Here is a 25,110-nt window from a genome sequence, read left to right as displayed (position 1 = left end):
CCCCCTCCCCCATGGAGAATGGCAGACCTGTAGACTGCATACAAGTGATCTCGGCAAAATGAAAAAAACAAGCGGCGGCTTTCCCGCTCTACATTTAGCTCTGCTTGCCCAAAGCAGGGCTAAATGTAGAAAACAACTACCACCCTGGTGCCCGAAACTGCATGTCTTCGGCGTCGGGAGATAGGAATTCCACACCCCTGCTGCCCCTCTACTCCCTGCTGACCCAAGGCGGAGCCTTGGTTGGCCTTTTTGGAAATCTGGCCCTGCATACTATACTACCTTATCCCTCAGACATTTTACCATGTTTGTTGCTTGTCTCTGGAATTGTTCTATTTTATCAATATCTTTTTATATGGAGGTCTCTAGAACTGGGCACAGTATTTTTAATTAGGTGTAACTAAAGATCTTTATAGTGGAATCTGGACCTCATACTTCCTGCTGATGATCACTCTAGTAATGAACCCCAGAATTATTTGCTTTCCCCACTCCCCGGACACACTGTTTGCTCATTTTGCAATCATCTGAAATATGCACCCTCAAACATTTTTCCTCTGTAGTTCTGAACAACACTGTACCCCCAATATTTTACTGCTACAATTATTTTGCATTTAGAAATGTTAAGTTGCAGTTTCCACTGTTTTAACCTCCCTGGCGGTATGATTATTCAGGATTTTAGGTACCAAAAGCGGTACATTGTTTTTCAAGCAAATATGTTGTTTTACATTGTAGGCCTGTAGTTCTTAGTAAATCCTAGGAATAACCCACCTAAATCTGTCCAAACAAGAGTCCAGTAGACATCCCAGGTATGATAAAGTTTGAAACACGAAATTAAAAAATTATAATATAATAAATTATAAATAATTATAAGAAATTATAATATTATAAATAATTATAAAAAATTATAATATAATAATTTAAAAAAATGGTCCAGTAAATGGGAATTCTGGGGGCGCAGCCTGATCCGTACCACAGTCAATAGAGTACCAAGTTCGCACATCACTGAGCTCGGTCGCAGAATCGTCGCTGTTTTAGGTCAAAAGCGGTTTTAGACCAGGTAGAAAACAGCGATAGTAAATTAGAACTACTTGCAGAATTGAGTGATAGCGATTCGTTGGGAAATTCCTCAACAGACACTGAAAGTGAGGACAGCGAGGATTCTGCGACCGAGCTCAGTGATGTGCGAACTTGGTACTTTATTTACTGTGGTACGGATCAGGCAACGACCCCAGAATTCCCATTTACTGGACCATTTTTTTTATTATTTTATTATAATTTGTTATAATCATTTATTATATTATAATTTCTTATAATTGTGAAAAAGTGTCAGGCAGGGCTCAGGACAAAGCTCTAGGGACAAAATTGAAGTGAAATAGTTTGATACATAAGTGTAATCATAGCAGATTACATTGTATTGTGTGTATTCTGTGTACATTACAACTTTTCACTTTAGAATTTCCCGCCGGCTGTGACGCTCGAAAACGAAACTAAAAGTCAGATGTCGGCTTTTAGTTTCATTTTCGAGCCGCGTACAGCAGAGGACGCCGGGGGCTCGCAGGGAGAAGGTAAGTGTCACTTTTCTCTGCAGCCCCGAGTCTGGCTCGGGGTTACCGCTCCTAGCATTGAAAATTCACCCCGAGCCAGACTCGGGAATACCGCCAGGTAGGTTAATATACATTCTTTAGAAAACATAATTTGATGTCAGATACAGTGCAGTTTCCACTGTTTTAATATACATTCTTTATTTAGAAAACATCATTTGATGTCAGATACAGTGCAGTTTCCACTGTTTTGACCAATCTTCTAGCAATGCCAAATCATGTTCCTTTTTACAAACACCTGCAGGAATATCAACTCCATTGCACCCCTTTGTGTCATCACCAAAAATACCTGCCTTGCCACTAAACCTTCAGTTGTATCAAAGTTCAATTCAAAGGAAAAGAAACCAGTGGCTCCAAAATTCCAAGCCTCGGCTGACCAACACGGTCACACAGGTACTGGACAAAAGGCTGACTGTTGCCTAGGATAGCTCAAATAGAAAATAACGCTGCATTCCGTGAATCTTCATCAAAGTAAAAGTTAATTATTCAAAAGTCCATTACACATAGTAGCATAACAGTCTCCTGCAAGAGCAACCCCTTACGCGTTTCACTGGCTTACTTTTAGAGGGGAGCAGTGAAACATGCAAGGGGTTGCTCTTGCATGGGACTGTTATGCTACTATGTGTGATGGACTTTTAAAAAGTGCTTAAGCAGTACTGATAATATGTCTGGCCTCCTTTTATCTGTTATATACACTGAGTGGCCACATTATTAGGACCACCCCATCAGTACTTCGTTGGGCCACGAGATGACTCCACATGACTTTGTTGGGCCGCCTTGTGACTCCACGAGATGTTGAAAGGTGATGCGCGGAATCTGCCACTGCACTGTTGCCCTTCTGTTGTCTTGTACCAGTCTTGCCACTCTCTGTTCTGCCCTAACATTGACTAGTCGCTGACGGCCACAATTCGCACGTTTCCGACCCAGATTTTCGGCTGACAGTCCAGTCTTTAAGCACTTTAATAATAGCGGCTCTTATACATTTGACGAATTCTGCTGTTTTGCTGATACTCGCTCCATGGCCCCGAGCGCCAACAATCATCCCACACTCAAAGGCTGTTAAATCGCGTTGTTTACCCATATCTTCAGAAAAAAATCACTTCTACTGTCGTGGTAAACAACCTGCTTCCCTATTTATAATGGTCTGGCCCCCTAGCAACTTCAGCGCGAAATTATAGCTAATTATAGCTAATTTGCCTACAAACGTCAGGTGGTCATAATAATCTGGCCACTCAGTGTACACTTCCTTATCAGTTATTCTTTCTGTTTCCTTGTAATTCCTATATACTGATTTTCTACAATTATCCTTACGTATGCAGTGAACCACAATGGTTTTCTCTTCCATTTACTCTTACTAATTTGCGTGACATAAAACCTAGTTGCCTCCAGGATGGCTGACTTTGATAGTGCCATCTGATTACTGACCTGCTGTTTTACGCCAACCTGTTAATAAATTTTTAGGAAGTCACCTATTTCAGGAAAATGCGTCCTTTTGAAATCTAATACTGTGTTTATGTGGATTTTTAGTTTCTATTCTAATCACTAGGACCCAAATTTTCTCCTACATCAACTTCAGACAAGTGAACCCTATTTGTCATCACCAGGTATAGAATATGATCTCATTTGGTTGGGCTTTTTGCTTAAGCTAAGTGCTTTAGAGAAAAGCCTTTCAAAACCAACATACCTCTGCTCATGTTTGAGTACTCCAAGTAATGTCTGGCATGTTGAAGTCACCCGTGCTTAAGGCCTGTTCTTTCATTGCCATTTGAATTATCTCACCAATCAACAGGTTACCATAATCCTCAGACTGTTTTGGAGACCTATATAGTACAGCAATTCTAAGGGGAGATTTAGGCAGACCAAGGGGGTTTCAAGTTTATTTGTTTTCTGAATTAATGTTAGGTTCTGACATATAATATACTGTATATATACTATTCTTGACATAAATGGCAACTCTACTTCTCTCTCTTACTCTGCTTTTCCTGTATAGGGTGTACCCTGCTATAGTTGTTTCCCTGTTTACATAAATGTTTGTGTAAATTCCATAAATATTGTGTAGATTCATCTACTCCCCATAAACCATACACTGTTATAGCCAAATTATAATGATAAGGAAGTTTGGTACTTGAGCTGGGTTTGCACATTTTAGGCATGATAATAATTGTACAGTAACTGTGTGCCATAAGTCGTAGTGTAGCCAGATTTTCCATTCTGCTCTTTCTGCTGTCATTTAACAACTGACTGGATCGTTGCTTGTAAGGCTTCCCATGGCTTTTATTCTGTTGTCAGAGCAACACATCATCCAAGCAAACACTGTAAGAGATAGAAATCAATGTTGATCATATCTGGGAATATTTTTAGAAGCAAAGCCATTACTGGTGGGTACGTCTGTGGATGCTATTTGAGTAGTTTGGCATTGGGTCAAGGCAACTGCAAAAAAGTGACAGTCTAAACTAGTGACTAAACTCCCTAAACAAGTATATATAAGCACCAGAAATTCAGATGACTCAGTTTGACGTTTTAGTCACACAAATTGTGCTCTTGTAGCTAACCCAAAAGCTCGGAGATTCCTTTGTCATGAATTACATTTTATTTGTTTTAATTATATTTTATTTGTACTGTAGAAAAGATTGTATACATATAGTAAAACAGATATCAAACCAGCAAGTGAAAAATGTACCAACTAACTAAATAAAACAATTACAATAACATTTTTGGTAGGGAGGAAAAATAGTGATTTGAGAAGTGAAGGCTTCGAAAGTTAATTCCGATTCCACACAGAAAATTACCAATTCCACAGTATGTTTTTGGATTGAGCATTTTGATAATTAAAACCAAGAAAAAAAAACAGCAGTTACAATAACTCATGCTGCTTTAGTGAATTGTCCTTTAATGATAACCAGTTTGGAGTAGGAGGTTAAATTACAGGTTCCTAGAAGGAACATATAGCTACATTTAGCTGTAGAGAATGTTAAAACCACCTTAAAACAACTGTGATTTGCTAAATGATTTGTATACTCACAGATTATACATATGTATTTTTTCCTATACATAAAATATGTATCCTCTTATGTATTTATTTATTTTTGCACAGAGCCAGAATATTCTGCACATTAAACCCATTAAACCATTCATGCTGGCCCCTGCTAGAGCGGACCATACAATCTAATGTCCCCAGCACATTGCACTTGCGGGCTGTTTTGAACAAAATTAAATGTACTTAGCAACATGTTTTCAGAGTATGTGATGAAACAAGTTTTCTGCCCCATTGGTTTTTAATTGTTGAGAACCAATTGGTTTAATCAGCCATACCAAAGTGCCATATGTGCAATGTTTGCTATACAACACATTACATGAAGGATCCTCATAACTATTTCCAGCATTGCCCACACCAATATTGGCTATTTTACACCCTATTTCCATATTCACCAGCTTTTGGGCATTATTATATTACTGCTTGGTATTGTTATCTCATACAATTAAAATGAGCCCAGGTAAAAATATTTGCCTTTAGATTGTGTAGCTGCCAAACAGTTTAATCAGCACAAGTGATTAGATTAAATGTTTCTATGTAAAGAGTGATCAACAAAGATATGCCATAGTGTCCATAGAGATGAGGCAGACTTTGCCAGATACATGGGATATAAGGTACCCATGGGCATTGGGTGATTGGAAAACAAACTGATTTTAGAGGCACTCTATTGCAACTCAATGTCTGTGGAAGTGTTGGCAAGATCACTCTTCTTCTACACTGGAGGTGTTGATCAAAAAGTGTCAATCCTGACTTAATAGTATGGGCATACATGATAAAGTGATCTGCACGTACATGTCTATGGGCTTCAGAGCATGTACCTGAATCATGCCTGCACCTTTCACTGCTTTTTAAAGCCCTGTGGCCAGCCTAAAGCAACAGGAAATGCAGGCATGATTTTAATGCCATCAGACATCTTTGTTGGTCAACTCATCTTTAAACATAAATGGCTGCCTTGGTGGCATTTAGAAGGACTGTTAACCAGGAAGTGTTTACACATGCTGCAGAATGACCAACAGATGTGCAATGGTTTCTTGATCCAACTTTATTGAGCAATATTGGATATTGGTTACATTATTTTTATGGCTGCTTTCAAAGACAAACAGTTTAGTACATAAACATGTACTGAGATTGTAGTCCATCACAGGAGCAAGCTTGGAACGGTGGAAGTAAAAAAAAAAAAAAGTGTGGTGTGCAATATAGTGAAATGGAAAGTGTAAAATTATACAGCAATGAATGCAGAATGGCACCGGCTATTGAGGACTACAAATCACAGCAATAGTACATTATACAGCACAATGCAGAATACCACCAGCTATAGAGGAATACAACAAATCCCAGCAATAGTACATTATAGCTGGTGGTATTCTGCATAGCGATGTATACTGTACTATTGCTGGGTTTTGTAGTCTTCTATAGCTAGTGGTATTCGGCATAGCACCACTGTATAATGTATTATTGCTGGGATTTGTAGTCCTCTATACAGCGCAATGCAGAATACCACCAGCTATAGAGGAGTACAACAAACCCCAGCAATAATACATTATACAGCGCAATGCAGAATACCACCAGCTATAGAGGAGTACAACAAACCCCAGCAATAATACATTATACAGTGGTGCTATGCCGAATACCACTAGCTATAGAAGACTACAAAACCCAGCAATAGTACAGTATACATCGCTATGCAGAATACCACCAGCTATAATGTACTATTGCTGGGATTCGTTGTATTCCTCTATAGCTGATGGTACATTGTTCCATATAATATACAGCACAACACAATGCACTATCAGCTATAGAGAAATACAAATCCCAGCAATACATTATAGAGCACCATGTGTGGGAAAGTGCAGGCTTACCTGAGCAGGCTTCCAGCAACTTGCTTCTGAGATCGGGCCTGTCTATCGGCGGCTGTCATCCCCCCACACCTGCTCCTCCTTACTTCTCCCCGCGTCCCTGTGCCGATCGTGGATGTGGGCAGGCGGTGAGCGTGAGGCGGAGAGGAGGTGTGGCGTGGGTAGAGTGGATGCGGGTCTGGCAGCGGCAAGCGGGAGGTGGGGAGGAGGTGCGGCGCGCAGCGTGTGTGGAGCCGTGAACAGGACCAACTATTCGAAAGCCGACTAATCGATGATTGAAAACGTTGACAACTTTTTCAATAATCGATTATAATCGATTTAGTCGATTAGTTGTTGCAGCCCTGCTCAAGTGCACGTCCGTTCGGGTGCGCATACTCTTACACTGACAGGATGGATCCTGTCTGCGTCCGAGCCAGGAAACACCCACCCGCACGGACCTGCACTTGAGGGGAGCATAGGGGGGGCGTACGCAGGGCCGGCCTTAGGCCTTTAGGCGCCCTGTGCGAGAAAGCTTTACAGCGCCCCTCAGTGGCCACACCCTTTAGTGACCACACCCCCGTAACACCACCCATTTTTCCCAATATCCGCACCAATTAAAGACTCCTATTTTGTTAAGCCGCAAAGAAACATATTAAAAAGTATGATAAAAATAAAACTTTTATTCAAAGGTATTAAACTCGTAGGCACAATATAAGTATTCTTATCAAATAAAACAACAGAAGATAAACAATAAATTTCAAACTAAAATAGAGTCTATAAAAATAAAGTGTCAGGATGTCATGCCGACACCCTTTTTTCAAGTAAGTGCATCTAGAAAAGTAAAAATAGAAAACAGAACACAAAACCACGACTACTTGTAAAATGAATTAATTACTATATGTCCGAATATACGAAAAATGTATTCAGGCGCATAATAATTTGTTTGAGAATGTGCGGCGGCCATGTTGGCCACAGGCGTGTTCTGTGAATGCGTGCCACCATCTTGGAGGCAGGGAGCATGACGTTACATGATGCCATGCATGCCTGGCGTCAGGTGACGTCACCTGCCGATATTGGCCCCACCAAGATGGCGGCGCCCAACACGTGCGGTGTTATATGACGTCATGCGCCCTTTCTCCAGAACACGCTAATGGCTGAATCCAAAATAGCATTAAAAAAGTGTTTTGTTTGATGAAACAAATGAAAGCTTTTTTAGTTTTCGTTCATTTCATCTGAAATTATTTTTTAGTCTTCGCACATGTCTAATAATACGTTTGTGTGAGTGTGTGTGTGTGTATTTTTTTTCATTATAGGACGGGGGCTGCGTACTAATCACGCGCAGCACCTGTCCTTGGAGGGAGCTGTAGGTGCCAGCCGTTTCTAGTGTGAATGAGGGCTTAATGACAACTTAGACTTTTTTTAAATGCTGATAACAAGAACATAAAGGGCAACATTTATGAACTAAAGATAAACACCTTATGATTTAACTTCTAAGTGTCCCCTTTGCAGCCTGATAAGTAAAGGAGGCACTTGCAAACAGGAGTGGGGGGCAGCAGTTTGGGACAGATCGACAATCGATTTCGACAGTAGTGAAACAAAATAATCAAAGGAGCATAATGGAAATGTTAACATTGAATGTGGTTTTCAATCAGGAAAATCCATTTATTCAACAACTGAATGTTAAAAATCAAATGAAATTTCCACAGTGGTCAAGTCTCTAATGTCATTATCGAATGTTCATGAGATTTTTCACATAAACATTTGTAAGAAATTCTAACTGTGTAAAAGCAACTTAAATGTCTTGTTTTCGATCACCGTATGTATTTTTCTTCTCTTTAGGTGGCTAACTACATTCCACAGCTTGCCAAGGTCAGTTCTGACAAATGGGGAGTGTCACTTTGCACTGTAGATGGACAAAGGTGAGACGTTTGGTTCACATATACACAAAAACACACTGCCTAAGTCCACGTTCACAACAGGGTGTCTGTGGCTTGTATTTTTCAGCACGGAAAAGCTTTGCACAAGAAATCACATTGATTTCTATAGTCCCTGTTCACGTCTCAGCACGGCATTGTGCTGAGAAAAAAGCCGATCGCTGGAAAAAGGTACACGACCTTCTTTTGTTGGCCAGATTAGCGCGATTAGGAATAGGAATAATGGTCACATTGAGCTGATCTCCCTAAAAAGAGGCGCACACTTCACAGGCTTGTGCGAAGCTTGTCCGTGCTGACAAATATGAGCTACAAATGCCGGCAGTGTGAACGGGGACTTACAAAGGAGCATTTAAAGAACACCATCAGACATGGACTGGATCTAAAGAGTGACATTCAGATTGAGTATATGATCTTACAGGTTTATTGAAAGTGCAGAGTCTCGTGTGCACATGTCACCATACAATTCACTCTACTGTCCTCATGGCATATAGTTATTGTCACCTAACAAAACATGAAAATCTGAAGAAATTTGTAATAAGAGAATAAGGTGGGAATTACTAAATTATGCTTATTACTCTTTTATGTGACGAAAATCTTAGTTTCATAGGATTCAGATATGAAATATATGTCAAGCCAAAACTTTTTTCTTAATTTTGGATGGAGTAGGGAAGGGTTAGTACCTTACTGCTATTCAGGGCTGCATTAAAGAGAGAGTACTTCTTGCCTTCTTGACAACATTTTACCAGACAGAAAGTTAGGGGAACTCTCCAACAACAACAACACAAACAGAAATACAAATTATATTTAGAAACAAAAATGATGTCATAAATGTTAATGTATTATCCTATTACCTTTAAAGTGACACAAACTCAGGAGTTAAATCTTAAAAATGCATTCAAGTACCTTAAAGGAGAACCCCCCTCCCCGCTCCGATCCTCCAGCGCTGACTGGCGGAACGGACGGAGGAGGGGGCGGGTACAGCTGGCTCTGCCTCTAGATAGGCAGAGCCAGCTGTCACTCACGCAGCTGGGCGGATCCAGACATAATTGTCGGGATCCGCTTCAGCTGCGGCGTCTCAGTATACTGCGAGCTGTAGCTGAACTTAGGGTGACGGGAGGATGCTAGTTTGTGTCTTCCCGTTACCCTAAGGAGAACTATGAGGAAAAGCCCTAACCCCATAGTTATCCTTTAACTATTAACAAAAATGTATCTTTTTTGTGTATCACTCGGCTGTAGATCCTCAAATCATCTCTGAATTCCTGCTGACTCTGTCCTTCCTTCTGGAGGGTGGCTACTTTTTTCCCCCATTGTCCCTGTGGGTGTTGTGAAGTAGCCACTGCTCCAAGCTCACTCCCGTGATGGACTGCAATCTCATGTTCAGTTTACTCATTTGTATTGAAATTATAGTCCATGACAGGAGTGAGCTTAGAGTGGTGACTACTTTACATCACACACAGGGACCATAGGGAACAAAAGTAACCACCCTCCAGAAGGAAGGACAGTGTCAGCACCAACTCAAAGATGATTTGAGGATGTACAGCCGAGTGATACACAAATAAGAAACATTTTCGTTAATAGTTAAGGGACTTGAATGTAATTTTAAGATTTAACTCCCGAGTTTAGTGTCACTTTAACTGTGTGTCTTTACCCTAAATCAGTACAATCAAATGGTAAGACGAACTAAAAACTCAGCTTTGGATGTCTTTGATTGGTTTAACCCACTTCTGGAAAACCTAATAATCGGGGAAGAGGTCACCCAGTCTCAGGTTAGATTCTTCATATGTTCCTATCCCTGTCTCCACCTAAATGTAGTAATCAGTTTGGGTGGACTTATCTTTCTGCTAAACAGCCAAGTATATACATCAAGCAAAACTTGCCAAATCTAGGACCAAATTTGACACAAATCCCAGATCTTTATGCAGGTGCTGCTATCATACATATAATCAAAAACATCTAAAATGATTTTTGAGGTTTCACAGGTTACTTGTGCACACAGCTGAGTGATACACTTCTGCTACAGCCGAGTGATACACAAATAAGATACATACTTGTTAATAGTTAAGGTACTTGAATGTATTTTTAAGACTGAAATCCTGAGTTTAGAGTCATTTTAGCTATCTAATTTTTTAATGACATAATAGCCAGTAACTCGTTTTTTTAGAGTCTGTAATGGCCGACACATTGCATTCCATGTTTAGGATTCCTGATACCCACTGACTATGGCTACTGGGCTAATAATGACTCAGTCCAAAATGTCCCCAGGTCCCTATGCTACTGGCCAGTAGCAATACACTAGGCTAGCCAACATTGGGGCCCAAACTTTGTTGTAGATACAGATTGAATCTAGGAATAACAGGTGGCCATCGGCCTCTCACCACTCCTGCGACAGGCAGACCTAGATGGCAATTCCACTGTCAGCTGACGAGAAGGGCATCCCCTACCCAAGACGGCGGGTTCTTGGGCTCTTCTGATGAGGGTCCAATACTAGAGGAATACAGGAGGAATCTCCCGCTGGGCCAAGCTTCAGTATCTTGCTAGTCTGCCCCGCTGGCTCTCAAAACACCGGAACAATCTGATTGGATGCAGGCATTGTTCAGGTGTTTTGAGAACCAGCGGGGCCGACCAGCAAGATACTGAATGTTGGCCCAGTGTGAGATTCCTCCATCCACACAGTTTAGCACAGATGGAGGAATCTGTTGCACTTTTTCCATCTGACCATAGAAAATCCGCAGATAACCTATAGGTGTATGGCCAGCTTAACACTACCTTCCCCACGGGGTGACAATGCTGCTGTCCATTGCTATAGAAACATGTTTACATATTTATTTATTTATATTTATTTATTAGATAAACCCTACAACCCAATGGTAAATGCCGGAGCAATAGTTGTTTCATCATTAATTAAAGTAAGTATGAATCCAGGTTGAAGTACAGTTTGTTAAACAAAGAAGGTGTATGAGGTTAATAGAGCTCTATATTGTAAATGCAAATTTTACTTTTATCAATTGTAGGTGAGTTACTGGCTTGGGGCTCAGTCACAATTTTGCACTCTGTTAGCATGTTAAATGGAAAATTGGATGGCAATCCATTAGAAACCTCACTGTAGTCCTGGCAATGCAGCTTCATAAACTGCATTGATTAGGTTTACAAATGTTGTAGTATTAAATGGGAAAGTTCACTCAAGACACCGGCAAGACACATTTCAGTGACACTAGTGGTTCTGTTTTTGTTTTAGTTTAATGTACTGTTTCTTGAGAGCACAATATTATGTAAAGTCCCATTCACACCATAGTGTTGCACTAGACACATGCGACCACGGGTTTAGTGCATGCTATCTCACAGTACACTTAGCATGCAGACCTGTGCGCTATGTTCATTCATTTGAATGGCACCCCAATACTCCTGCTGGCAGCTGTGTATTGCTACTTAGTGCAAAACTTGGTACCGCATACTGTGCATTGGAGTGCGATGAAAAAAGCAGTGCATGGTATTGTGGTACTGCATGTTGCACAGGGCTGCAAAGAAAGGCCACTGGGAGGTGCATTGGGGTTCCATTCAAATAAATGACAGTTCAACGCACCTAGCACACGACACTACACATTGAGTGTTCTGTTTGATAGTATGTGCTAAACATTACATGTGTTTAGGGCAACACTATGGTGTGAATTGGCCCCTACACATATGCAGATAAAACAATCCGGTTTATTTAGCAAGGGAAAGAATGGAGTGCAGTAATCCAGAACATGATTTTTAATAATAAATCATACATAAAATGGATATCAGGTAGTATGTCTAGTAATGTATATACAAAACAGATAAACTGCAAAAATGTACACACAACTAAGGGGTGATTGTAATAAATATACTTTATTCAGACATTCCACGATAAGGGGTACTTAGAGTATTGAAACATTATTATACAGGATTTATATAGTGCCAACAGTTTGCGCAGTTACAATATAAGGAAGACATTACAATCACAATACAATTCAAAACAAGATGGTAAGGAGGGCTTATTAACAAGGTTGGAATAAATGCACCAGAAATGTACGTTTAGTAGACACCCCCTTAAAAATGTTGAAATAATAATAAACATGTATTCAAATATCTAGCAAAAGCAAGAAAAAGTTCTTATAAAATGTATAAGCTAATTCCCATGAGTTTGTTTGCAGGTTGTATACATTTTTATTAATATCTATTTTAAATTTTAATCCATCTTAATTTAGTTTTACTATTTCCGTTAGCGCAAGTTAGTTTGGTTCACTGTATACATTTTGTAGTGTTCAATGGTTCATCTTGTAGGTCCAGCTACTTACACACTTGTACACACATTTACACACACCTTTTATGACAACTATTGTTTTATTATTATCATTATTATTATTATTTTATTTTTATTTTAGCAAGGTTCAAACAAGGCCGAAAAGTTTGATTATGTAAGTATGTCACATTTTCCATCATGTTCTCTATCAGAAGACTAAGGCTCCTTTCACACAGACTGATCAGGAGAAGATCCGCACAGGGATCTGCTCCTGATCACAGCAGAACAAAGCTGTATAGTTACCAGACCCCATGACTGTGTACGGGGAATCAGATGTAAACGGACATGTGTCAGTTTACATAAGATTACCACCAATTTGGCCCGATCCAGTCCAGCAAAATAGATCTCTGATCCGTTTGTTTTGCCGGACCTGACCAGAGTCAAGGGTAACTAGGTGTAAATGGACGCCCCTCCGTTTACACATGGCTGCCCATAGACTTGCAGTGGGCATCCGATCGGGTCTGCCTGAAAAACTGACAGGGGGACCCGATCTGAGTGACTGAGTGAAATGGGCCTTAGATCAGTGTGGTTACGTGTGTGTCTTCCTGTGACAAATATTCAAAGTGAAGGTAAACTGAAGACTGTTTTATCCTTGCTGTGAGTTTAGATTACGTCTGATCAATGTGCAGGCCAGGGGTGAAGGGGACAAGGTGCAGAATCTTCTCTTTCCTGACAGAACTCTCCTATTGTAAATAGTCTGAGACAGTCTGTATCTGTATCTGTGTTAAAGGTGAATTCCAGGATAGGCAAATATTGTATTCTTTTTTGAATCTTGGTGTGCTTTGTATATTTATTCCAGATCTGTGCAGTAATCCAGTGTGAAACTTTAACTCTGTGCAGGTCTTCTATCTGCCCCCTCCTGTATTTTTCTGCAGGCAGCCTGTAGTTGTGTGGGGCCTGCTTTGGGCTGCACAGGGATGATGTCAGTACTACTTTAACAAGATAACAATTGGTTCTGCAAAGGCATTTGGATTTATAAAACTTGTGACTATTAAAGAATATATTTTACTTGTCCCTGGAGTTCAACTTTAAAGGAGAAATATGGGATGAATTAAATACACTCATCCCCATAATTATAGCCGACCTGTGACACTGCAGTTGTCACACGTCGGCTCTATAGATCGAGAACTGAGTGATCACAAACCGCTGATTGCTCATTTCCCAATCTTCCCCTGAAGAGAGCGATGACTGTCAGTCACCACTCCCCGCATGGATTCCCTCCTCCCCTCTCTGTTCCTCCAGTGCTGACTGGGGGGGGGGGACGGATGGGGAAGGGGACAGGCTGACTCCGGATCTGGCTCTAGAGAGGCAGAGCCCGCTGTCAATCAGGTAGCAGGGTGAATCCTGGCTGCTGTGCGGCTCTGCTCTGTCAGCATATAGCAGGAAATAGCCCGCTATATGCTGAGTTTTGGGTCAATGGAGGACATTAGTAAATGTCCTCCTATGACCCAAAAGAGAACTAACACCAAAAAGTTTGGCTATTAGTTCTCTTTTAAAGTGAAAATCTGGCCAAAATGTATGTGGGGGATTTGGGGGCTATAGTAATAGATAGTTCAGGGGGAGGGCAGCTGAGAGTCTACGTCAGGGATAGGCAAACTCTGGCCCTCCAGCTGTGGTGAAATTACAAATCCCATCGTGCATCTACCTCTGGGAGTCATGTCTGTGACCATCAGAGTCTTGCAATGCCTAATGGGATTTACACCACAGTTTTCACCAGAGCTGGAGGGCTGGGGTTTGCCTACCCCTGGTCCACATTATGTGTAACACTGCAAAGTATGGTTAGTAGTAGAACGTACCTTTACAAAGCCAATGCTGCCAGTGCTATTTGCATTGAAATTTTGGAACACGCCCACTGCTGTAACAAGAGTAACGGGAAATAACAAGGCATATGGTCCGTAGATTTTAGCAACAGATAAAGAATAAGTGCCCTTTTAAAACACCAGGAATGATCAAGCAAGTAGTGGTGCACAGAAACTAAGATTTTAGGACTGTTTTTTCCATCTAATCCTTCAAAGACAACAAACCATGATTTTTATCACAAAGATGAATGTATCCTTTAATTATATTTGCCCTGATTCTTCCTTTCTCAGATTGTGTAATCTTGATCACTATGGCTCATTTTCTTTTCAATAGTGTCTTCATTTGCGCTGTGTGTTCTGCTGATTTTGTATCTTCAGCATGAAGTCATATGTTACCATAGAAGGACAAGATGAGAGTCAATGAGTGTCCATGAGTTAACTAGGAATGTAAACCTGTCCTCACAACACCCGAGACTTCACTATGACAGACGGCATTAGCACAAAGTTCATAAGAGTTGTTAATGCAGTCATTTTGTCAGGACATTAGACTGGCCAGACTGAGGCCCTAAAAGTATAGGGAACTCCAAGATCCACTAATCACAGATGGACATCAGCTTGTCCCCATCTACAATTCACATGGCTTTTTTTTTTACAAATTAGTTTTTTTTTACTTTGTGATTATGCCATATACTGTAGCTGACTGTCATACAGCCTCATTACAAGATATTGTAAATATGATAAATACTGAACTTCATGACCTGCTGACCCTTGTAAGGTTTATGAAGCATATTTTATATTTTATGTAATACCAAATACCACTTGACCTCTTCTTTGTCATTCAACTACCTTCTCATACACTTCCAGACAGTCCTACATACAAGATGTCTTGAAGTTAAGAGTGACACTAAATTCAGGAATTCAATCTTAAAAATGCATTCAAGTAGTTTAACTATTAACAAAAATGTATTGTATTTGTGTATCACTCGGCTGTAGATCCTCAAATCATCTCTGAAAAGGTGCTGACACTGTCCTTCCTGCTGGAGGGTGGCTTTTTTTGTTCACCATGGTCCCTGTGTGTGTTGTAAAGTAGTCACCTCTCCAAGCTCGCTCCGGTGATGGACTACAATCTCAATACAAATTAGTAAACTAAATGTGAGATTGTAGTCCTTCACAGGAGCAAGCTTGAAGCGGTGGCTACTTTACAACACACACAGGAAAGTAGCCACCCTCCAGAAGGAAGGACAGTGTCAGCACAAAATCAAAGATCATTTGAGGATCTACAGTCAAGTGATGCACAAATAAGCTACATTTTTAAGCTACAGTATATAACATAGTAGATAAGAGGACTAGAAGACTACTTTGTTTCTAGGTGCTTAAAGATACATTTGATCTACCTTCCGGGTCTTTATGTAGCTACCTGCATCTGATTACTGGATTACACCAATGGCATCATCAGGGGGGCAAGAGTAGATTCCCTGTGATAGCTTGTGCTTCTATTAATATGGTGGTTGCTTAACATAATATCAGCCTAGGCAAATGAGCATCTGCAGAACGCCCACTGGAAGTGTTATAACATTGATAATTGACATCCATTGCACTGTTTAAAGGATAGTAGTAGTAGATATAAGCTACCTGAGTGTAGGTGCACTTTAATCGACACACAAGGAAAACTGACAGAGTAGCAGACTGCATTTTTTTTTTAAATCTGGCTTAGTTTCTTGCCCAGAATTCCATTCATCTGTCTTTTTTTCTGCTTACTCAAGGTTATGCAGTTTCTGAAAAGGATGTCGGGAAATGAATACGTTGGCTTCAACAATTCAACGTAAGGACGACAGGTGTATCAGTCTGGGTGCCAAGCTCGAGTGTGGAGAGCTTGCATGTCCCACAGTAATTATCCTGTCACACATTGTAAACAACTGCCTGCTTTATAATGTTTTCTATAGATCAGGGGATTTTGTGTTTTTCAGCTCAAATATAGGAATGTTTTATTACTTAGCCTTAACTGTTTTGTTACTAACTGCACTAGTGTTAGAGACCATCTTTATATCTGCTGTTAACATTACTAGATCTATTTGATCAACTCTTGTTTGCAACATTTAAAGTTAGATACAATATAGACATGAGTCATCCTCTAACTGTTAGAAAACATATTGTATAAATATATTTTCTTCTTCTAGACCAGGGGTCAGCAACCTGTGGCTCCGGAGCCGCATGTGGCTCTTTCATCCCTCTGCTGCGGCTCCCTGTCCAGGGGCGGAACTACCCCTGGGGCCTCGGGGGCCTGAGGCTGTGGGGGGGGGCCCAGTGAGGTCCGGTCCTTGGCACCTCCCCTGGTGGAATATGTGACAGTGCAGGGTCCCGGGGGCCCCGCGCTGCCGACGGGTGTCTCAGTAAGGGGGCAGGTCTTGTAACTCACCTCACAGGCGGCGAGAGAGAAGTGTGTGTCACATGCCCTGCCCCCTGCAGTGCATGGGGGGGGGGGTGCGTTACTAAGCCAAGAGTCCAGTGCGTTACTAAGCCCAGTGCCCAGTGCATTACTAAGCCCAGTGTCCAGTGCGTTACTAAGCCCACATATATATTTTTACATGCTATACATAGCATAAAGGTAAAAAATGATGTATGCAGTGTAATCTTCATTTTAGATGTCATTTTGTGGCTCCCGGTCTTTTCTTTTCTGTGGGAAACGGGTCCAAATGGCTCTTTGAGTGCTTAAGGTTGCTGACCCCTGTTCTAGACCGTTATGCCCATCTACAAATGTATTATTATTACAGGTATTTATATGGCGTCAACAATTTTACGCAGCACTTTACATTCACATCAGTCCCTGCCCTCAAGAAGCTTACAATCTAAGGTCCCTATCTCACATACTGTACATACATACAGGGCCAATTTAGACAGGAGCCTATTAATCTTTCAGCATGTCTTTGGAGTGTGGGAGGAAACCCACACAAGCACAGGGAAAACATGCAAACTCCTTGCAGATAGTAACCTGGCCAGGATTCAAAGCAGAGACCCCCAGTGCTGCAAGGCAGAAGCGCTAACCACAACGCCGTTGTTCTGCTCTATTTGGCATGCATGTGTTTTTGCATGTTCCGTACTTATGACTTTACTAACATTAGGAAACATTGCAGTATTATTAACCAGACCAAGCTCAATTTCTTCTAGTGGAAATGCACACCTAAAATGTTCTGGGCTTGTTTCAGCCCCATCAACAATCTTATTATCTTTGCCACCTTTCACAACTGTGTTTATTGTACAGAAAGGGCCTAATGGGCATGGTTACCTTTCAGCGCATTCCCATAAATTACCCAGAACTTGATGTTTTTAAAGCCACCTTAACCAAGATGTCATACAAATTTATTGCTTAAAGCAAAGTGTAGAAAGTACTTCAGTGAAACCAATCAGCAATGACCTTTCAATGAACTGACTGCAGTAAATTGCAATACTACCAGTTGCTGTGGGTAATTGCTCTTTGCTAATTGCTTTATTAAATAATCTGTTCAGTTGTATTCAGTACTAAAGCTGAAATGATCAATCCACCAAGAATATATGTTGAGTTTTTGACTAGTGATATAAAATATGCCACTTGATAAAACCCTTTGGGAATTTGGTGGTGTGGTCTGCACAATAAAAGTGAACCTATGCTTTGCTCAGAAACCTTCCCCAGCCTTGCATACCTTCCCTTTGCTCCTCCACCGCTCTGTTTGGGGGTGAAGAGATATAAATGGTGTTTCTGAGTATAGGGAGCATACTCTTACTTACTCATATTCTCATATTCCACCCACGCTAGAGCACTGGTGTATAAAGATCGGCTGCTCAGACACCCAACACTGTCACGTCATGCGACTCACGTGTATTGAGGAAATGTGACAGTGTGTAAGCTCAAGGTCACAACTTGGAGGTTTTACAGGGCTTCCTCTCATTGCTCTCTTTAGCCAAACAGGGCAGTGATGGAGTGAAAGGAAGGAAAATATGTAAGGATGAAGAAGGTGGCATTTAAGTGAATCTGTTGCTTTGCTTTGACTGGCCAAAGAACAGGTCCACTTTAAGTTCCCATTTATGCAAACCTGCTGCAACAGTGATGACAGGTTCCCACTCTTTCTTTATCAATGTATTTTTTATCATGCAAAAGGTGTGTGACCATCTGTTTGTTTGCAGTAGGACTGAAGCACCAAGCTTCATGGGAACAGAAACAGTTTGAAAATGAGCTGTTGATTCTGTTGCTGCTGCAGCCACAAGGAGATTGAAGGAGCTTTTGGGTGACTGTCCACCAGACAGTCGGGTAACTATTTCAGGTACAGGATATGCAGGCCCTTAAGGCTGAACACAACCTCCAAAGTAGAGAATTTAGAAGAGGCCTTTGAATGCATTGGATGTATTTAGGGAGCAGGGATGTGCAGTCAGGGGAGGCAAGTGAGGCAGAGCCTCGCCTAGTATTATGGGGGAAAAGGCTGGAAAAGTATGAAGTTGACGGCTTTTTCTCCATTCAGATCGGCTTCTAGTAGGTTACACAGCAGGGAAAGCCTCCCCGCTGTGTATCCTGTCATAGATGGAGTGTTGCCTGTTGATTACAGGCATCGCTGCATCCGGCTTTTGACAGGTAGTTAGGTTACACTCCAGCGGGCTTCCCCACTGCTTGTGTAACCTAACTTCTGAGGCAAGAGCTGTCACAGCCTCTACTCTTTGTTTGAGGCGTGAGCCCTGTGGATGGTTTGGACCAATGGCAAAGTGCCATTGGTCCAAGCTGTCCAATCAAAAAAAACAAAAACAAATCTCGATGCCTCAGCAGTGACAAGTAAGTGAGGCACAGGGAGGCTCCTCCCTATCTCCTCCCTTTCCCTTCACACTAGCTTGGGGACCGGGTTGGGGGTGGGGCTTTGGCCAGCGGGGGTGGGGCTTTGGCCGGCGAGGTGGGACGTGCTGGGGCGAGGCTGGGGAATGCCTCACCCGGAACCAGAGGTACCGCACATCACTGATATGGAGGACATCTGAATCATCTCAGTGCAAAGGAGCATAAGTGATGATAGTGTTGCAGGTGCCATATCACAGTTCTGCATCTGGAACAAGGAAATAAAACTTGCTTCAAAATATTGTTAAATGGCCCGTCAAAGGGTTCATCTTGTATTTACTATTCATTACTGAATTTGGCCCTTTACGCAGTGCTTTTTCGTCTAGTACAATATGTCTTGGCAAAATCAGATGTGGTCTGTATATGGTCTCACATGCTGTTCCTTTAAGTGTCTGGCTTATTAATTTGATATATTTGCAATATATATTGTAACCCCAAATCATTTTCTGTCAAAGTTAAAATTCCAAGTCTGTTAAATTCATATGAGTGTGTAAGAACCCCACATGAAGCATTTTTGATTCCTGTAGCCCTTTTTCACTATTACGTGTATGGTTCATTAAAACAATTATTTTACAGGACTGGAAAGTGTGATCACATAAACACTGATGAAAGAGACACTAGTAATAAGGTCACATTACTAAAATGGAACAAATGTTTTTACCTACTCAAGACAGACTCCAGTACTGCATTAAGACATGGTTCTCCTGGATAGAGTTCAAAGGACCTGACAACTATAAAACCTTTAATCCTTTTCTGAAACTTGAATTGTATCATTGGCAGCACCTATCCTTACAATCTATCATTGCACATCCTTTTTTATTTCTCTGCCCCTTTTCTCATTCCTTTCTTTCTCTTGCTTTGGACCATGGCACTATAACTTTATAAAAGTATATGGACAAAGCCTCTTCTGAAATAAAAGCCCTCCTGCTGGCAAAAGTTCCACTCTAACATCTTTCTTTTAGCTTGTTCTTTATCTCTCTTAGTAATGTATGAAAGCATGGAAAATGTCTACTACAATGGCATAAGCAAGGCTTTAGAAACTGCAGCACTTCTATAAAGCCACTGTGTCTCTTTCCTGTTGGATACCATGCAGATTCTGCTTTGTACAAAGCTTTTGTGGTCTCTACTTAAATGTTATGTTATTTTTAAAGTAATGCTTGCCATTCCCCTTGCCTTCACATATAGTAGAACCTGTACATAGAGGCTGCTGTGCAGGGCCATCCTTTTAATAAGGCAGCCAGAGGCTGTTGCCTCAGGCGGCATCTCTTTGGGTCACATGGGGAGGGGGGGAGGGCGGGAGGCAGAGTGGCATGGTGGCTCTGCTTCAATGTTTGTGCTGTCCTCTTTCTGGCCAGAGCATTCCAGGTTTTCTAAGATCCCTAAGATCCGGGCGGGGAGACGTATAAGGGCTATACACATCTCCTCGCCCAGCTCTTAGCAACCTGGGACGCTCTGGCCAGCATCTCGCCCAGCTCCTGGCAACCCCCCCCCTCTCCCACCGGCCAGAACATCCATCTCGCACAATCCCCTCACACACTGCCTGAGGAAGGAAAAGCCTTAGGGACATCACTGCTGCTGTAAGTTCTTAATTTCTCATGTCAGATCTCTCTATAAATCTCTAGATACCATCTGTAAAAAAAAAAACAGTTTACATGGACAATGCTCATGTAAAGCCAGTGTCTGACCCTGATTTACTAAAGAAGTGAGCATGTCCACTTTCAAAATGCATTTTCCCTTTGCAAAGTGAATTTTTACTTCACAGTGAATGAGGTAAAACAAAGTAACAACTTCACTTTGCAAAGAATCCGCAATCATGCGCAAGAAAAGTTGCATGATTAAAGTCAGCACAACCTCACCTCATTCACTAAGCTAAATGAAAATAATTCTCTTTGCAAAGATAAAATTCAAAGATAAAAGTGAAAATGTTCTACTCCTTTATTATTATTAGTATAGAGGATTTATATAGCGCCAACAGTTTGTGCAGCGCTTTACAATATAAGGAAGATATTACAATCACAATACAATTCAAGACAAGATGGTAAGGAGGGCTCTGCCCCTGAGGGCTTACAGTCTAAAAGAGTGAATCAACCCTTCTGTTTTTAGTCTGACTGAATACAATCACACCATCTCTCTTTTCCCATTTGACTTGAATCATTTATTTACATTTAAGTAAAACTCCAGTTTTGCAAGTTTTGTCCTTGATCTTTTCTGACGATATTTGCATTCCTCTGGGTTGCCAATATTTTCTACAATGTGTGTTCATCAAACCTGTTATACATTAGAAAAAGAACTACGTGTCCTATCATCTTCAAGTCTTTTAATAGCGCTAGAGACCTTCTAATATAGCTACATACTTGTGACTTTATTATTTTTACTATCTCTATCAATTGTATTCAGTATAAGTAACTACATGGTAAATTAGGACATTTTAGTGAAGCCTACTCTTGGTCTCAACTGACTCTTGTAGTGCAGAGCTTGTCAATTAAATAATAGATGACTCATGATTTTTGCTTAAAGTGACACTAAACTCAGGAATTAAATCTTAAAAATGCATTCAAGTACCCTAACTATTAACAAAATTGTATCTTATTTGTGTATAGCTCGGCTGTAGAGCCTCAAATCATCTCTGAATTGGTGCTGACACTGTCCTTCCTTCTTGCGGGTTGCTACTTTGGTTCACCCATGGTCCCCGTGTGTGTGTTGTAAAGTAGTCACCACTCCAAGCTCATTCCTGTCATGAACTACAATGTCATGTTTAATTTACCACTTTGTATTGAGATTGTAGTTCATTACGGGAGCAAACTTGGCTACCTTACAACACACAGGGACCATGGGGAACAAAAGTAGCCACCCTTCAGAAGGAAGGATTGATTTGAGGGTCTACAGCTAACTGATACAAATAAGCACACATTTTGTTAATAGTTAAGGTACTTGAATGCTCTTTTAGGATTTAACTCCTGAGATTAGTGTCATTTTATGTATTTTATGATTTAGATAAAAGTATCACTGCTTGGGAAACACAGATTTACACTGGTGACTGTCTTGTAAATCAAGCTTAAGCTGGCCATACACATATGGATTTCTTTAATTAAACATGCAGATTCCTCTTTCTCTTGCTAAGCTATTGTAGTTTCACTGCTGGCAGCCTCCGTCAGAATACCCAAACAGTGACTTCAGCTGCTTTGCTCCAGTCGCTGTTTGGCTGACAATTATCCACCCGGTTCCTTCAACAAGAATTGATTGAATGATCAGCTTTTGTTGAGCTGGGTGGTGCGGAGTCATTAGAGCTGTGTATGACCAGCTTCACTCTCACTGTGAAATATAAACCATGTGCACTCTGGCTTTTGTCAGCCACTCCTGCTGTACCTACTAACTGTATGATATATTAAATCTTCTGCAGGTTTCAGTCCGAGAGGGAAACAGGAGATCGAAACTACGCCATTGGATATTATCTGAAAGAGAAGAAGGTAGTAATTTATATTCCAGTGCTCCCTGCCTTGTCCGTATAAAATTAGACAAGTGAAGCACATGACTATCATTGAAAATTGACTTCCTTAATTTTGTCACTATTTTGTCACTATTTGGGACATCCAATAAAAATCCCCAGTGTACTAGTGGGGCACTGACATTCCGGTAATATAGATTACTAGTTGTAGGATGGATTTTGCTTTTGTTTGCACCTAGTACAATGATCAGAATTTGCCATACATTAGTCAAATTTAAAAAGGTTTTGCTCCTGACTATCAACAAATGTCTTTGTTGGTGTGTGACAGATATAAACTTGGAGTATTCACTGGAATGTGAGAACTTTACACCTAGTAGATAAAATCCATGTTTTAGTTAACAGAGATTGTAATAAAAAGGTTTTTTTTCCCCATCTCCAGTGATGACTGCATTTCTCAGGGTTGGTTTCCTTTAGGTTAGGGATGTTCATATAGCAAGTACTGTACTCGGTACAAGGACAAGTACAGATACTTTTCTAGCTCCAAGACTACACTAGAGAAAAATTCAAAAGTTAGGAGGCAGCTGTCATTTGTAAGGAGCACACAGAGCTCCTGGGATTTGTACATCTCTGTTTTAATGTACGATTTTGTTTTTATAAATATATACTTTATTAGGGATGCACAGATACCATTTTTCAAGTACAAGTACTGATGCTTGTCCAAGTACTCACAGATACAAGTACTGATACATTTCTGTTTATTGTCATGTGACAGTTTTTCTAAAACAATACAGACTAATGATTTCAGGAAAGTGGTGGAGCGCCAGGGCCAGGTCCCAGCTGCATCCGCTGCAACCCTGGTAGTTCTCATGACAATGCCAAGTATCAGCACTGGTATCTGAACATCGATACTTTAGGTGATAGGCCAGTGGATCATGCCTGTGTAATATCTGTTGTAGTCTCCATCGAAAGCCAATGTCACAAGGTAACAATTGCAGGAGCACAGTTAGGAAATGGGGACTGACTGTTGTCCCCTGTTAACAGAAAGTGCCATTTATGACCCTTTATGACAGAATCCCCAGCTATGATTTTAATTAGGGATGCACCGATACTGGTTTTTCGGTATCGACCTCGAGTACCGATTTGTTTTCCAGTATTATTATTATTATTATTACATAGTATTTATATAGCGCCAACAGTTTGCGTAGCGCTTTACAATATAAGGAAGACAATACAGTTAAAATACAATTCAATTCAAGACAAGATGGTAAGGAGGGCCCTGCCCCTGAGGGCTTACAATCTAAAAGAGGAGGGGGAAATGATACATGAGGTTACATTACATGAGGATACATGAGATACATTCGCCGATACCGAATACAGATACCGGAAATCCCATTAAGGAAGCCAGGCGGCATGTAATGACTTGCCACCTGGCTTCCTTATTAGCCGGGAAGCCAGACGGCGTGTAAAGACTTGACACCCGGCTTCCTGCTTAGCAGGGAAGCCGTCTCCATGCTCCCTCGTTACCAAGTGACGAGAGAGCATGGAGCCGGCTTTCTGGCCAATCAGGAAGCCGGGTGCCGTGTAATGACTCGTTACCCGGGTTCCTGATTAGTCGAGAAGCTGGCCAATCAGGAAGCTGGGCAATGAATCATTACACGGCGCCCGGCTTCCTGATTGGCCGGGAAGCCGACTCCATGCTTCCTCGTCAGTAGGTGACGAGGGAGCATGAAACCGGCTTTCTGACCATTTAGGAAGACGGGGGGCGGGTACTGACTCGCCATCCGGCTTCCTGATTGGCCGGCTTCCCGACCAATCAGGAAGCTAGGCGGCAAGTCATTACATGCTGCCCGGCTTCCTAATAAACTGGGAAGCCGACTCCATGCCCCACTAGGTGATGGGGGGGCATGTCAGGAAGCCGGGCAGCGTGTAATCACTTACTTCCCGGCTTCCTGATACCGGAAGTTCAGGTATCGGGCTAGGCATCGGAGCATTTAGGCGATTACGAGTACCCACACAAATACTCGGCACCGATACCGATACTAGTATCGGTATCGGTGCATCCCTAATTTTCATGAAAGATGCAGATTTTTAAATATTGAAAATCACTTTTTGAAACTACATCAACATGTTAACGTTTAAATTACATTTCAGTGTTTGGGTTTATATCTACTGTAAGATTCTGGAACAGCTTGTACAAAAGAGAACTTCCTGACTCTATAAAGATATATTGATTCTGTACATGCAGCAAATATAACTAAAACAATCTTCATCATGTATTGATGAATCCACAAGAAA

At 41.2% G+C, this 25,110-nt stretch overlaps 1 protein-coding gene across 1 annotated transcript in view; it reads left to right on the top strand.

Moving 5' to 3' along the window:
- GLS2 (glutaminase 2) overlaps nt 1–25,110 on the top strand; it is a 65,350-nt gene that overhangs the window by 27,148 nt on the left and 13,092 nt on the right. The window contains exons 5-10 of the mRNA XM_018562022.1: nt 8,307–8,386; nt 8,672–8,787; nt 11,249–11,307; nt 12,805–12,837; nt 16,285–16,343; nt 22,771–22,837. Coding sequence (XP_018417524.1) covers nt 8,307–8,386; nt 8,672–8,787; nt 11,249–11,307; nt 12,805–12,837; nt 16,285–16,343; nt 22,771–22,837 — 414 coding nt within the window. The remainder of the gene's footprint in view (nt 1–8,306; nt 8,387–8,671; nt 8,788–11,248; nt 11,308–12,804; nt 12,838–16,284; nt 16,344–22,770; nt 22,838–25,110) is intronic.

This window comes from Nanorana parkeri, unplaced genomic scaffold (assembly GCF_000935625.1).
Source record: "Nanorana parkeri isolate BGI_ZX_2015 unplaced genomic scaffold, ASM93562v1 scaffold556, whole genome shotgun sequence".
NCBI lineage: Eukaryota > Metazoa > Chordata > Amphibia > Anura > Dicroglossidae > Nanorana > Nanorana parkeri.
This window is presented reverse-complemented; position numbering and strand designations above follow the sequence as displayed.